The sequence below is a fragment of the Tachysurus fulvidraco genome, chromosome 11 (genome assembly GCF_022655615.1).
Source record: "Tachysurus fulvidraco isolate hzauxx_2018 chromosome 11, HZAU_PFXX_2.0, whole genome shotgun sequence".
Classification (NCBI taxonomy): domain Eukaryota; kingdom Metazoa; phylum Chordata; class Actinopteri; order Siluriformes; family Bagridae; genus Tachysurus; species Tachysurus fulvidraco.
In genome coordinates this window covers 22,842,955-22,857,028 of record NC_062528.1, presented here as the reverse complement: position 1 = coordinate 22,857,028, position 14,074 = coordinate 22,842,955, and the positions used below count along the sequence as shown (strand labels likewise).

Genomic DNA, 14,074 nt, shown 5'->3' with positions numbered 1-14,074 from the left:
TGTACACGCTAAGATTTCTCAGTCGGAATGAATTCCGACACTAAACTCTTCACATCGTGAAGTCGTATCCGAACTACAGGCCAAACAAGACGAGTGTACCGACGGCTAACGTTAGCTTTTGGTAGGTTTTATTTTCCACCAATGTACAAATTTAACAGCTTAATTTAAATAAATAAATAAATCATTTAAAACATAATATAGAAAATTATTTCTTCTCGAAAATCGTCTAGCTTTCGATGCACGACCGTGAGCTGAGGATTGTTCGACACAGCGTGACAGACTTCCCTTGATCGCCAGCCAGGGTTAAAAATATATCTTAGTCCCTTCAGACGCTTCGATTCATTCAGGTTTGTAGGCCATTACTGTATATATTTGAACATACTCTATATACAGTAGTCACAAGCTTGTGCACAGCCTCCTATAGTGATGTAATGGCATCCATATAAGTTGTTTATTAGGTGACAGAACCATCTTAGTGCATGCTGTTAGCCCCATGCAAATGATCCCCATCATCATTATCTGTCCGATCTGACGTACGTAGTCTACCGAGAGACAAAAATACACCGAAGGTTGAATTACGCCGCTGTGTGTATATTGAAATTTTAACGACATGACTACACTGTTGGAAAGACAGCCGATATCCCAGAGCGAGCTCAAATGTTCACGAGCGTGAGAAACAAACGAAGAGAAAGCGTGAAAGCCGAGCTCGGATTATTCACGTAACGAGAGAGGAAAAAAAAAGTTACAAGGTGGAAAAAAGTGTGACTGGAAGGAAATGAAGAAATGTTTGGAAGAATGATGTTACGCCACTTCACCAAACTCACCCTTGTTCAGCTTGTTCTGCTCCATGATGCTGTACTGCAGCTGTGAGGTCACTTCCTGTTTCTGAGGCATCCCCTGGCAGCTCTTCCAGCTCTGTTTTTCGTTGAGGTCGGTGCCGCCCATGTGGTTGGAGCCCATGCTGGACTGAATGAGCTGGGTGGTGGCGTACGGTGTGGGCTGGCCCACAGGTCCCACCGACCTCCCATCCTTCAGGTTGGGGCTGTTGAATGTTTTCATCTCGTTGATTTTGTTGGAGATGTCGACGTCTCCGTAGAGGGACGAATCTGGCGCCAGGAGGTTGCTGGGTTTGCTGTCCATCTGATTGTAGTTAGCGATGCAGTCAGCTGGATGAACGGAGAGGGGATTGCAGCTTAGGATACGAGACTCTACTGAGGTGCTAGCTTAGTGTGGCTTAGCGCATAGCGTGAACGTTTCTCAAATCTTTTTAATGACTGAAAAACTTTTATTCTTCCAGATTTATGGGATAAATTTAAGACCGTTGCATCTGTAATATTTACGTCAAGCAGAAGAACGGTTTAGAGATCGAAGTGAACGACAGTCGCTGTAAAAAGCTCATAACGTGGCTTGGTTCAAATCTTCTCTAACGATTTTTAGCTACGTCATGTTTAAACTTCAGACTGCTTTAGATATAAACAATATTTGTGAACTTCCCAGGATCCTTCAAAATATCGTATGAAGTTTTCAAAACTTCACCGCTGCTATATAATTCTTTGCATTCTTATCCGCTTCCTCATAAGCTGAGCCGAATGCGCTATCTGAAGCTGTGCCTTTCACAAGGAGACAGCTCTTGTCATCGAGCCGCATGGTGCATCCCGTCCAAAACCTTCCGGAAAGGAGCAGCACTGTTTAAAAAAAAAAAGAGGCTTTCTGACAGATCCAATTTTTCCCTCACTCATAAAATATTCAAATCCTGCACAGGATCAGAGATCGGCGCTTGGAGCCCGGCGGTAAACATCACATGGTCTGGATTCTCTCGTTGCTTTCAGGACGAGGGACTCTGTGGCAAAAGTAGATGTGCAGAAAAAATAGATCCTTACGAAAACATGGCCCACCGATTCACCGAGTGGCCTTTCAGGAGATGCGACGTCTCAGAGCCAGTTAATTTCCTAAAGGTTTTAGTGCTTGAGGTGTGCCAGGCGAGAAGCTGGCAAGCTTTCACACTGTCATGCTGTGAGTAGCCATGGCATTTATCCTTCCTCCCTTTTAAAAAGGGTGATTCGGATAAAAGCTTGAGTTAGCAGTAAAACACACACCTCATAAAAGAAGCAGATTAGACGTGCAGTCAAGCGCTTTCGGCTTCTTAACACTCGGACTGAACCGCGTCTGAACACGTAGACGGTGTGCCTACGCGTGTGGCACAAACAGGGGAATGTTTCAGCATCATTTAACCAGCGTTTGTCGCCGCTGACGGGCAATACGGCATCGCGATGGAAGCAGTCCTGAAATTTCCCTTTATTTATTTCATTTAAATCCACATCAGCCTTAAAGTGAAGCTTAAGCTCACCCTTCTATACGCAGTCAAATATTAAATAGAAAATATATTATAGGAGCCTTAAGATATAATCTGTTTTGAAATGAAGGCATCGATGTCCAAGCCTGGCTTTGAAATGGAATGAAAATGGTTAGCTAACACCAGTTAAAGATCGTATGTAGTATTACTTACATTAGGTTAATAACGTACCTTCTCACTTATGTTATAGCAGCTACAAAACCTCTCCTTCTCTCTCAGAGCAAAACCTCTCCTTCTCTCTCAGGTTTCTTTTTATGCTCCTCACTCTGGAGGTTGACAGTAAACTACAAGTATTCTTGGAGGTTTGATAGTAAACTTATGCCTCTTTTCCACCGGAAAGAACCGGGTGCTTGTTCAGAGCTAGCGCTAGTGCTGGTTCAAAGTTGGTTCCACTGGAGAACCTTCTAAGAACCGGTTTGCCTTTCCACTGGCTAGAGACCATCACAGCGCCGAGTGTGACGTCATTGTATACGTGTCATGTGTCCCAGCGACGTTAGCACAGCAGCGACAAACACAAACACAACAACAACAATGGTGGATGTCGCTTTACTGTTAATGCTCATGGCTTTGTGAACCTACATCGGCATCCAAACACGGTGAATAAAACGTGTACGTGCGGCTCCGTGTAATCTGTATAAACGGAGGTTGTAATCGATAAAGTACATAACGTTATTTTATCATTAACACAGAAAAAAAGTTAGCCTTAGCATGTAGCTACTTACTATCATGTGTGCTGATAATGTATCATATCGCGGTAAAGTAAAAGTGTATTAAACATTAGTATACTTAAGGTACATTATCAAATGCACTAACAGTAGCCCCGCCCCCAGCTCCTGACGCAAGCGGTTCTTAAGTGTAGACCAGCAACGTTTTGGTGCTACTTAAGAACCACTTTTCCTGGTTCAGAGCCGGTGCTTTGGTGGTCGAAACAGAAAGAACTGGTTCTAAATTAGGCTCCGAACCTGCACTCAAACTGCCTCAGTGGAAAAGGGGCATTAAAAGATTTCATTTGAACCGAAACGATTCAAGACGGAATCCAATCAAGTCGATCTGTTGTTGAATCGATTCCAAACGAATCCGTAGTAAACCGAATAGTCAACCGTATCATAATAATGACAGAAAGAGGGAAATTCACACCCCTGTTATATTATGACTGCAGTTACAGTGTGCTAATGTAGTATATACTGTAAGTATTACAGGACTTCAGAACCTGAACTGAGACTTCACAACTTTTCCCTTTTGTTATTTCAGTCAGATCTTGCTGATGCCTGTTAATAAAAAATCACCTGGAAGGGATTCATCATTCTTTCTGCACACTCTGCCTTTTTCCTCCATCACCATGCCTCACAGACGTACAGTATACACACACACAATTCTCTCTCTCTCTCTCTCTCTCTCTCTCTCTCTCTCTCTCTCTCTCTCTCTCTCTCTCTCTCTCTCTCTTTGACCTCTGAAACTGCTCTGTTTCCTAAATAAGGAAGCACTTAGGGGAAATTGCATTTAGACCCTACAACAACAGTATGGAAATCAGCTGGCAAATTTGATTAGCTGGCAGTACAGAGCCCATAAGGGCCAGGCCAGGGCTACCTTTTATTCTCCATATAAAACAACACTGCTTAAACCTTTAACACACACACACACACACACACACAGCTTCCTGGTCAGTGCTGACTCACCAGGGCGGCTGTAGGTGGCCAGGTTGCTGTCGCTGTTGCCGTTGCTTCCGGTGCAGCAGTTGATGCTGCAGTCGTTCTGGTTGGAGCAGTTGTTAGGCCACGTGTCTGCAAGCCAGGGCTGCGTAGCCGAGTCGCTAACGTTCAACAAGCCAGGTCTGTGTACACACATACACACACACACACACACACAAACACACAAAAACTGTTAGAATCAACAAAGCTCAAATTACCATATAATAAGGCTAAGAGGGGTTAATAATAATAAGAAGAAGAAAAAGAAGAAGAAGAACAACAACAACAACAACCAATGTTGTTCAAAACGATTCCAAATGAATCCGTATGAATGAAAAACAGTGAAGTGACATGGCTAAGTACGGTGACCCATACTCAGAATTTGTTCTCTGCATTTAACCCATCCAAAGCGCGTGCACACACACACACACACACACACACACACACACACACACACACACACACAGCAATGAACACACACCCAGAGCAGTGGGCAGCCATTTATGCTGCGATGCCCGGGGAGCATTTGGGGGGTTCGGTGCCTTGCTCACGGGCACCTCAGTTGTGGTCGGCCCGAGACTCGAACCCACAACCTTCGGGTTACGAGTCAGACTCTCAAACCATTAGGCCACGACTGCTTCCAATTAATCCAGAGGTTCCACTAAAAAAAAAAAAAAAAAAAAACTTCTACGCTTATGAATATTCAAACATGGATCAGTTCATTTGCGTACTTTAACGTGATAGGCTCTTTGATATTATGACACAAGAACACGCACCTTTTGTGCAGTAATCCTTGGTCAGTGTTTCCATTTTAAGATTCTACTTATAAAAGCTCTAAAGTGAAAGAAACAAACAGAGAACCATTCATTCATTTATTCATTAATTCATTTTCTACCGCTTATCCGAACTTCTCGGGTCACGGGGAGCCTGTGCCTATCTCAGGCGTCATCGGGCATCGAGGCAGGATACACCCTGGACGGAGTGCCAACCCATCACAGGGCACACACACTAACAGAGGACCATTTGTGTTGTATATGTTAAAAATAAATAAAACCCAAATCTATAATTCTACTATTTTAACAACAGCATCACTAGGGTGCAATCAAATACATTCAATCTAATGCCATTTTATTTAACAGTGGACACGGTCACCAAGCAGCTATACAGGATTATACATATTTGGGTTATAAATAATTAAAGTTTCAAATTTAAATGTATGTTTATTTCTAAGGAGCAAGCCAGAGGTATGAATGGTGAGGATAATATACACTAATTAATGAATACACATCTTTGCTTTTACATTGACCCCATTGTACATGTGGTAATTAAACATTCTTGCGTGAACACGGCATGTTTATGGAATACTCGTCAGGAAATGCAAATCTTCTCAGCAGGGAATATGGAAAAATAAACAATCCGCGATATTTACACAAGTATCGCAATGTATAATTAAGGAAGTTCAGCTAGCAAAGAGGGGAGAAGTCGTGGCCTAATGGTTGGAGAGTCCGACTCGAAGGTTGTGGGTTCGAGTCTCGGGACGGCCACGATTGAGGTGCCCTTGAGCAAGGCACCAAACCCCCCCCAACTGCTCCCCGGGCACCACAGCATAAATGGCTGCTCACTGCTCTGGGTGTGTGTTCACGGTGTGTGTGTGTGTATGGTGTGTGTGCTCACGGGGTGTGTGTGTGTGTGTTCATGGTGTGTGTGTGTGTGTACGGTGTGTACAGTGTGTGTACGGTGTGTGTGTACAGTGTGTATGGTGTGTGTGTGTCCAGTGTGGGTGTGTCCGGTGTGGGTATGTGTGTACAGTGTGCGTGTACGGTGTGTGTGTACGGTGTGGGTGTGTCCGGGGTGTGTGTGTACGGTGTGTACAGTGTGTGTGTACAGTGTGTATGGTGTGTGTCTCCGGTGTGGGTGTGTGTGTGTGTGTGTGTGTGTGTGTGTGTGTACGGTGTGTGGCTCCGGTGTGGGTGTGTGTGTACGGTGTGTGTGTGTTCACGGTGTGTGTGTGTGTGTGTGTGTGTGTGTGTTCTCGGTGTGTGTGTGTGTGTGTGTGTGTGTGTGTGTGTGTGTGTGTGTGTGTGTGTGTGTGTGTGTGTGTGTGTGTGTTCACTGCTGTATGGGTCACCATACTTAGCTGTATGTCACTTTGTAATAATCACAATGGTGGAAGATTCTATCATGATGTTATTATATCACAACATTCTTATCATTCTGTCCGGCCTTATTTACAGTGTTATAGTGACCAATAAAAATAGAGGTCGTGGAAGTAAGTTACTGGATCCAACAACAACAACAAACGATTTGCTACTTAAAAAGAGAAAGACTAACACGAGGTCGAGCAAGAAGACGAGAAACAGAAAAAGCTTTAAAGTTTAAAACCCCCGAACATCAAAGTCAACGCTCAGCGCTGTGAAATCTTTGACTCGGGGTTAAACGTCCTCCTGTCCTGACTGCCCTGGCTTGTACAGCTAGTCGCTAGCGGGTGAAGCTCGCCTGTTCCTCCCTCACCATATTCTTGTTACATATTTCAACAAAAACATCACCTCAAGATTTCTGACTCCAGACAATAGGGAAACGCCCACAAGGACTCCAAGCTCACCAATAAGCAACACAAGGTCTGGGTTTGTTTCTTACAGACTTTCTTGTGTTTTTCTTACAGTATGACCTTTTATTGTGAACGTGTAGCGAGGAAATGCGTCTCAATGCCGCTGTACAGTATGCATTAACATACTACAGCAATATGGAGATAGAAAGAGGTGAGCTTTTGTCTCTGATCTCTTCTTGTTTTGCTCTACGAGACCCTCCATTTTCACAAAAAGAAGACTTTATAAACCAAAGATTGCCCCCTTGTGTCCTACAAGAGCAATTACACCGTGGTGACTTTTAAATTAGGATCGAATTATTACACAAAATGTAAATGTTCCTTTCCTGGGACCTTCTTTCACATTTAACCCTTTTTAGCAGTACATAAATAAACGAGTGAATTTCTGATTGGGAGTCTGATCTAAAGTGAGTCTGTCTGTGTTTTGGACGCGTGTTTTATTTTTTTCCCTCTGTCGAGAATCTTATACTGAATTTTAGTGTTGAAGAGAAATAAATCGGAGCTGCTTTTAGGATGAACAAGAACTTGGAGCATCATCAAACTTTTTAGTACATTCACTCCACATTGTTGTAGAATCGAAGGTGTTCTGGTGGTCGAACCGAAACCTTTGCATTTGTATATAATGGAAGATTAGGACTCACCTGCCGGCACTGCTCACAGCTTCCCCTCCTCTTTGATAGGAAACTGCAAACGTAGACAAACAACAAAAAAGAAGGACATGATCAATGGCAAAGCAGACGCAGATTTGCAGATGAAACCCTGGCAAGAACCACACAAATTTCTGGATTAGACTAGCATGCTAATTAAACGACTGTGTGTTGCCAGAAACCTTAGTCATTCCCGGCTTTGTGTTCGTGTGTGTGTGTGTGTGCTGGTACTTTAGGCTTTAGCATCAACTTTCCTTAAAGATAAAGCATAAACTTCTTCTTGCATCTCATTTTTCCGAATTTAGACATGGACTCGGATCTGGGTTAGTTCAGTTAACCTCCCGTCCTACAGCAGACACATTTCAGCCTGCAATCCTGCACTGTTTAGCACTGACACGGGAACTTTTCAGATACGCGAATACCGATTCAGGAGGCAATAATATCGGGGTGGTTAGTGTTGGCAGCTGAGTGTTTGGCAATGCTCCACTATTAGAACCTGGAGTTTCACTTAAAGCTTGGCAGAGTTTCTCTGATCGCAATCGAGATCCACTTCCATTCACGCAGAAAAAGGTTCACTCCAATCAGTCTCCTTTTCCTTCTCCTTTTTCTTTTTTTTTTGGCACTCGAAACCATGCAGACGTCAACGGGAGGTTGATTAGCGTGAAATGAAACCACCTCAAACAGAGAGGAAGAGTGCGAAAAGGAAAGGAAAACGTGTCTTGTTCTTCAGGATGCTCCAGTTCGTCCATGCTTTTGGTCTAATTGGGCCACGGGAGCTCCCCTTTCACCTCGTCAGAGCTGAACCTGAGTATCTCTGATCCATTCTTGTCCTTTGCTTAACAGATTTCTTTAGCAAAGTGCGTCGTCCTTTTTTAGCCAGATTCGAAGGGACTCGCCGGATTCCCGAAGCCGCTTTTTTGCCTTTGATGGCTGTGTGAAAACCTCCAGACTAGTGCGCTCTTTCTTGTAAGGAGAAAGAGATGAATTTTTAACAAGAGGACATGCTTTACTGAGCTGGACTGCTGTCTCTTGAAGCCCTGTTTGATTCCTCTGTTGGAAGTCTGAGCGAGGAGAACTAGCACATGCTGTATGTGTCGTGGACCTACATCGGTGACGCTCTGAATCTATGTCAAGTCACGTCAGCAGCCAGAGCTCTTATAGTATAGAAGATCGAACCTTTATTAAAGGTGAGGTGTACGATCTCTGAAAGCCAATGTTGACATCTGAAATCACCAAAACAAACACGCCCCTAACCCAAATGGGAGTCATCCCTGTTTTAGCTCCGCCCCACACATACATACGTAACCCAGGCAACTATTATGGCGGAACCTGCTGGGGCGGCTGGCCGAGGGGGTACTTTTTTATTACTTTTATCATTTTACTTTTAAATGAACACAATGAGTAATACTATGGTAATACAAATGTGTTTTTGTAGTACTGTGTGTTGTAGCGTGAAAGGTTTAGCTCTGTTTCACGTGGAAGACGACGTTAAACACCTAGAACCCGAGGCAGAGGTAACGGCAGGTATCCGCCATGTTGATGTTTCACTCGCTTTATGCTAATGTCAGACATGCGCACTGAACTCTCTCTGCCACATATAGACAAGGCACGCCCCTTTATGCTAATGTCACACATGCGCACTGAACACTCTCTAAACCGCATATTGACAAGACACGCCCCTTTATGCTAATGTCAGACATGCACACTGAACACTCTCTCTGCCACATATAGACAAGGCACGCCCCTTTATGCTAATGTCACACATGCGCACTGAACACTCTCTAAACCGCATATTGACAAGACATGCCCCTTTATGCTAATGTCACACATGCGCATTGAACTCTCTCTCCACCGCATATTGACAAGACACGACCCTTTATGCTAATGTCAGACATGCGCACTGAACACTCTCTGCCACATATAGACAAGACACGCCCCTTTATGCTAATGTCAGACATGCGCACTGAACTCTCTCTGCCACATATAGACAAGACACGCCCCTTTTATGCTAATGTCACACATGCGCACTGAACACTCTCTGCCACATATAGACAAGACACGCCCCTTTATGCTAATGTCAGACATGCGCACTGAACTCTCTCTGCCACATATAGACAAGACACGCCCCTTTATGCTAATGTCAGACATGCGCACTGAACACTCTCTCTGCCACATATAGACAAGACACGCCCCTTTATGCTAATGTCAGACATGCGCACTGAACACTCTCTCTGCCACATATAGACAAGACACGCCCCTTTATGCTAATGTCAGACATGCGCACTGAACACTCTCTCTGCCACATATAGACAAGACACGCCCCTTTATGCTAATGTCAGACATGCGCACTGAACACTCTCTCTGCCACATATAGACAAGACACGCCCCTTTATGCTAATGTCAGACATGCGCACTGAACACTCTCTCTGCCACATATAGACAAGACACGCCCCTTTATGCTAATGTCAGACATGCGCACTGAACACTCTCTCTGCCACATATAGACAAGACACGCCCCTTTATGCTAATGTCAGACATGCGCACTGAACACTCTCTCTGCCACATATAGACAAGACACGCCCCTTTATGCTAATGTCAGACATGCGCACTGAACACTCTCTAAACTGCATATAGACAAGACACGCCCCTTTATGCTAATGTCACACATGCGTACTGAAAACTCTCTCCGCCGCATATTGACAAGACACGCCCCTTTATGCTAATGTCACACATGCGCACTGAACACTCTCTCCACTGTGTATTGACAAGACACGCCCCTTTCTGCTAATTGGCTACACGTTTGTTTTGTTTTCTGAAGCATTTCTCAAACATCGTGCATCTCCCCACCTTTAAACGCTTACCTGTAGGCGTGAAGGTGAACGATGGCACTGTATCCGGAGGTCAGAAGAACATGAAAGAAAGGGAGATGAACAAAGTGGCGTTACTGAGGCAACATGTAGAAAATCAGGTCTAATATAAACACTACAGATTAAGAGCTCTCTTACTGACTCAAGGCTACTGAGGCTACTGTCTTTTATAACACAAAACCGAGTGGTCGGGTTTATAGCGCGGTCTTACGGCAGCACAGTGAGGGTGTAAACTGGTGAATACACACAAAAAAAACAGTGATTATAATATCAAAAGGATGAAGGAGCCATGTTTTGATGCTTCAGGACTGTGAGGTGACGACGTGTCATATCGCCATATCGTCTTCCACCTAACACCTTCTCTAATCCTTCGTATTTACGCTCTGCCTTTATGCCGAGCTTTGGCCTTTAAATGTCACCTTTTTTTTGTCTCCATTTGTCTGTCTGTCTGTCTGTCTGTCTGTGTGGTGGCGCTGCTCAGAAATCCCAGCGTACAAAGATATCAGCGTAAGAGATGTGACTGTTTATTTGATGCCGTTATCATACTGTACGTATTTATCCGTTCAGGCGGGGCGAGATGAGACAGACGCCTGAATGTCTGCTTTCCTTACGTTGTAGAGAGTACGTCTAAAATGCTGCAATGAAAAAAAGTAAATAAATAAATGTGTCTCAGTAAATGTCAGGACTGTAATGACAGGTTTTGGGGTACAGCCTTCCGTGTTACTTATATACACACAGATAACACCTCGTTCCTCGCTCCTGGACCTAACCGTCTACCACGAGAGCCGATTCATCTCTCATGCGGTTACTTCAGGTAAACAAAGGTATCTCACAGCCTCCTCATGTCTGAGTGGGAATTCCAACCACCGCTAGCCTTAACAGACCTTCCATACCAGACCCTGACTTTCAACCTTTATCTTAACCTCGAATGCGAGATCAGACTTGCTCTCGGATTCCTGAGCTCTACCGCTTTAGCACGAGAACGTGTCTAATCAAGTGCCAACACTCACTCACTCGCTCACTTCCTACCGCTTATCCGAACTTCTCGGGTCACGGGGAGCCTGTGCCTATCTCAGGTGTCATCGGGCATCGAGGCAGGATACACCCTGGACGGAGTGCCAACCCATCACAGGGCACACACACACACTCTCATTCACTCACACACACACTACGGACAATTTTACAGAGATGCCAATCAACCTTCCATGCATGTCTTTGGACCGGGGGAGGAAACCGGAGTACCCGGAGGAAACCCCCGAGGCACGGGGAGAACATGCAAACTCCACACACACGAGGCGGAGGCGGGAATCGAACCCCGACCCTGGAGGTGTGAGGCGAACGTGCTAACCACTAAGCCATCGTGCCCCCCAACATGTTAACAAAATCTTTCTATTTTCTTTTTTTTTTTAATATTAAAGAACCATGACTTTTTTTTTTTTTTTTTTTTTTTTTTTTTTAGTGGCTCTGTCATCTTTTCTACAAATCACCCGGACTACTGATCACAAAGTTATGAGTTCTAAAAAAATTAGTAAGTCTTGCAAAAAAGTCAAATAAACTACCAAATCAAAACAAAGAGGGAAACTGACAGGTCTCTGCACGTATTTGTAAAAACAACTAGCTTTTTTTTTAAAGCTTGATTAAGTTTGCAAACATCATTTCAGTAAAGAAAATCATCCCAATAACAGTTTAAAACCAGATCCGATCTAAAGGACAAACATCTAGCGGAACTTCAAAAGCCGGAGGTTTTTCAGCATCGCGGTGTTCGTGTTCGAGAGGTCGATCGCATGTCAACCTTCAGATTGTGTGAATGCTAATGCTGATGAATAGGCACAGACTCACGTCTCTTTTTTAGCACAGCCTCCAGCCTGCCAATACGCATTCCATTAGCTGAGCGTCCTTCAGACCGTGTGCCAACATCCAGGGGAAAAAAAACGCCATTGTGCGAGCTCTCGAGTGCACGACCTCGCCAGTGAAAGCGAGAGGTATGAAAGAGCAATAACGCTTCATCAGATACCGAAAGATACCAGTACACGCTGTACCAGGACTGAAAAGAGGTAAAGCAAGGACATGGGAGGCAGGGAATATTACTGTTCACGCGTTTCTCTACCGAACTTTAACCACTTTAATATATTGTCACTGGAAAGAGAAACATTTACAAGCTGGAACTTAAAGAAGTCGTAGTTCAGAGGCAGCATGTGTGTGTTTTGGGTTCTGCGGAATTACGGCTCGGCCCTTTGGGCTCCACGTCTATACGCTGTCCTAAAAGTCTTTATACGCAGAAGGAATGAACGCTTTCTATATTTTTTAAAATTCTATAATTTTAGACACAGTTTTAGATTATATGTATTTTTATTCTCATAGTCGTGACACAAGAAACACACACTTACACACACACACACACACAGTGAAATCAGATAACTGCTTACAAAGAAATGCAGAGAAGGTTCATTCATTCATTCATTCATTTTCTACCACTTGTCCGAACTTCTCGGGTCACGGGCGTCTCTCAGGCGTCATCGGGCATTGAGGCAGGATACACCCTGGACGGAGTGCCAACCCATCACAGGACACACACACACTTTCATTCACTCACACACACACACTACGGACAATTTTCCAGAGATGCCAATCAACCTACCATGCATGTCTTTGGACCGGGGGAGGAAACCGGAGTACCCGGAGGAAACCCCCGAGGCACAGGGAGAACATGCAAACTCCACACACACAAGGTGGAGGCAGGAATCGAACCCCCGACCCTGGAGCTGTGAGGCGAACGTGCTGACCACTAAGCCACCGTGCCCCCCTCCCCCAGAGAAGGTTTAATAAATATAGAATTATATATTATAAGTTAACTCACAATACATTATACACTTATATAATTGATATAGATGTTGTGCTTTCTATTTTCACCCAGTAAGTTTTGACCAAATCAGGTTTTTAAGGAGAAAGTTTTGACCCCTACATGCTGAGTTTATTCTCTCTCAGCACCAAATGATATATGCAGATTTTTCGGTTTCGCTTCGATTCTGGATAATACGAGCGAAAAATCCAGGGGTCTGTTATTTCAGCACACAGTATATAGTACTGACTTTTTGTTTTTCACTTTATAACATTCTTTATAAAATCTGAAATCAGATTTTACGACCGCCGTACCGTACCTTTGCGGATGCCGGCGTAGCTGGTGCTCAGCCCGCTCCTTTTCTTGCGATGGCGGTACAGCCAGACGCTGAACACCATGAGGATGATCCAACACGCCGCGCCGATCCCTGCAATGAAGGCCGGCTGCTTCACGACATCTGAGATCTGCTGAGAAATGGTGTCCTCTGCGTCCACGACAGGCTGAACCATCTTCCCTGAGGAGTCTGCAGCCGAGAAACAGAGAACGCACTTCATGAAATGATGTTCAGACACTTCGATATGTTTAATTAACTTATATTTCGATTCTTTAATTAGCTTCTTATTAAAGAATGAAGTTCGAATCCTCTCATCTGGATCGCTGGTTAACAGATCAGGGTTTTTTTTTCCTGTTACAAAGCATTAAAAAAAAAAGGGTTGGTATGTCTGGAGAACCGGCAGACAACAAAGCATCTGCTTCATCCGTCTTCTCGTCTCTCGCTCACCACATAAAAGGAGCTCGGCCCATCCTTTCTTTCTCAGCGCACGTTTCTTCTGGTTTTCTTTCTACTTTCTGTTTTGAGTCACTTTTATCATTTAAGAGACGTTTCTTTATTTTTATTTTTTTTTAGCCGGAGGCGAAAGCTTTACTTTTCTTCAAACCCGGACGCTCGAAGCGCTGTCACACTTCGTCTTGTGTACGCGTTTAATTCTTCTTGTCTTTCTGTCTCTCTACGTCTGAGTTCGATTGAACTTAAAAACCCCAGAGATGAGCTTATCTCATTCCCACATGTTCCATT

The 14,074-nt window shown here is 44.2% G+C and overlaps 1 protein-coding gene across 9 annotated transcripts in view; it reads right to left on the bottom strand.

The window, feature by feature from the left end:
- The window catches only part of robo1 (roundabout, axon guidance receptor, homolog 1 (Drosophila)), a 295,430-nt gene that overhangs the window by 12,068 nt on the left and 269,288 nt on the right, over nucleotides 1-14,074 (bottom strand). For 8 of the 9 annotated variants that reach the window (XM_047820606.1, XM_047820607.1, XM_047820608.1 and 5 more), the window contains 5 exons: nucleotides 13,319-13,522; nucleotides 10,155-10,181; nucleotides 7,288-7,330; nucleotides 4,030-4,184; nucleotides 825-1,166 (listed from right to left, as the gene is read on the bottom strand). In XM_047820606.1, coding sequence (XP_047676562.1) covers nucleotides 825-1,166; nucleotides 4,030-4,184; nucleotides 7,288-7,330; nucleotides 10,155-10,181; nucleotides 13,319-13,522 — 771 coding nt within the window. The remainder of the gene's footprint in view (nucleotides 1-824; nucleotides 1,167-4,029; nucleotides 4,185-7,287; nucleotides 7,331-10,154; nucleotides 10,182-13,318; nucleotides 13,523-14,074) is intronic. The other variant, XM_047820612.1, reaches the window with a different exon arrangement.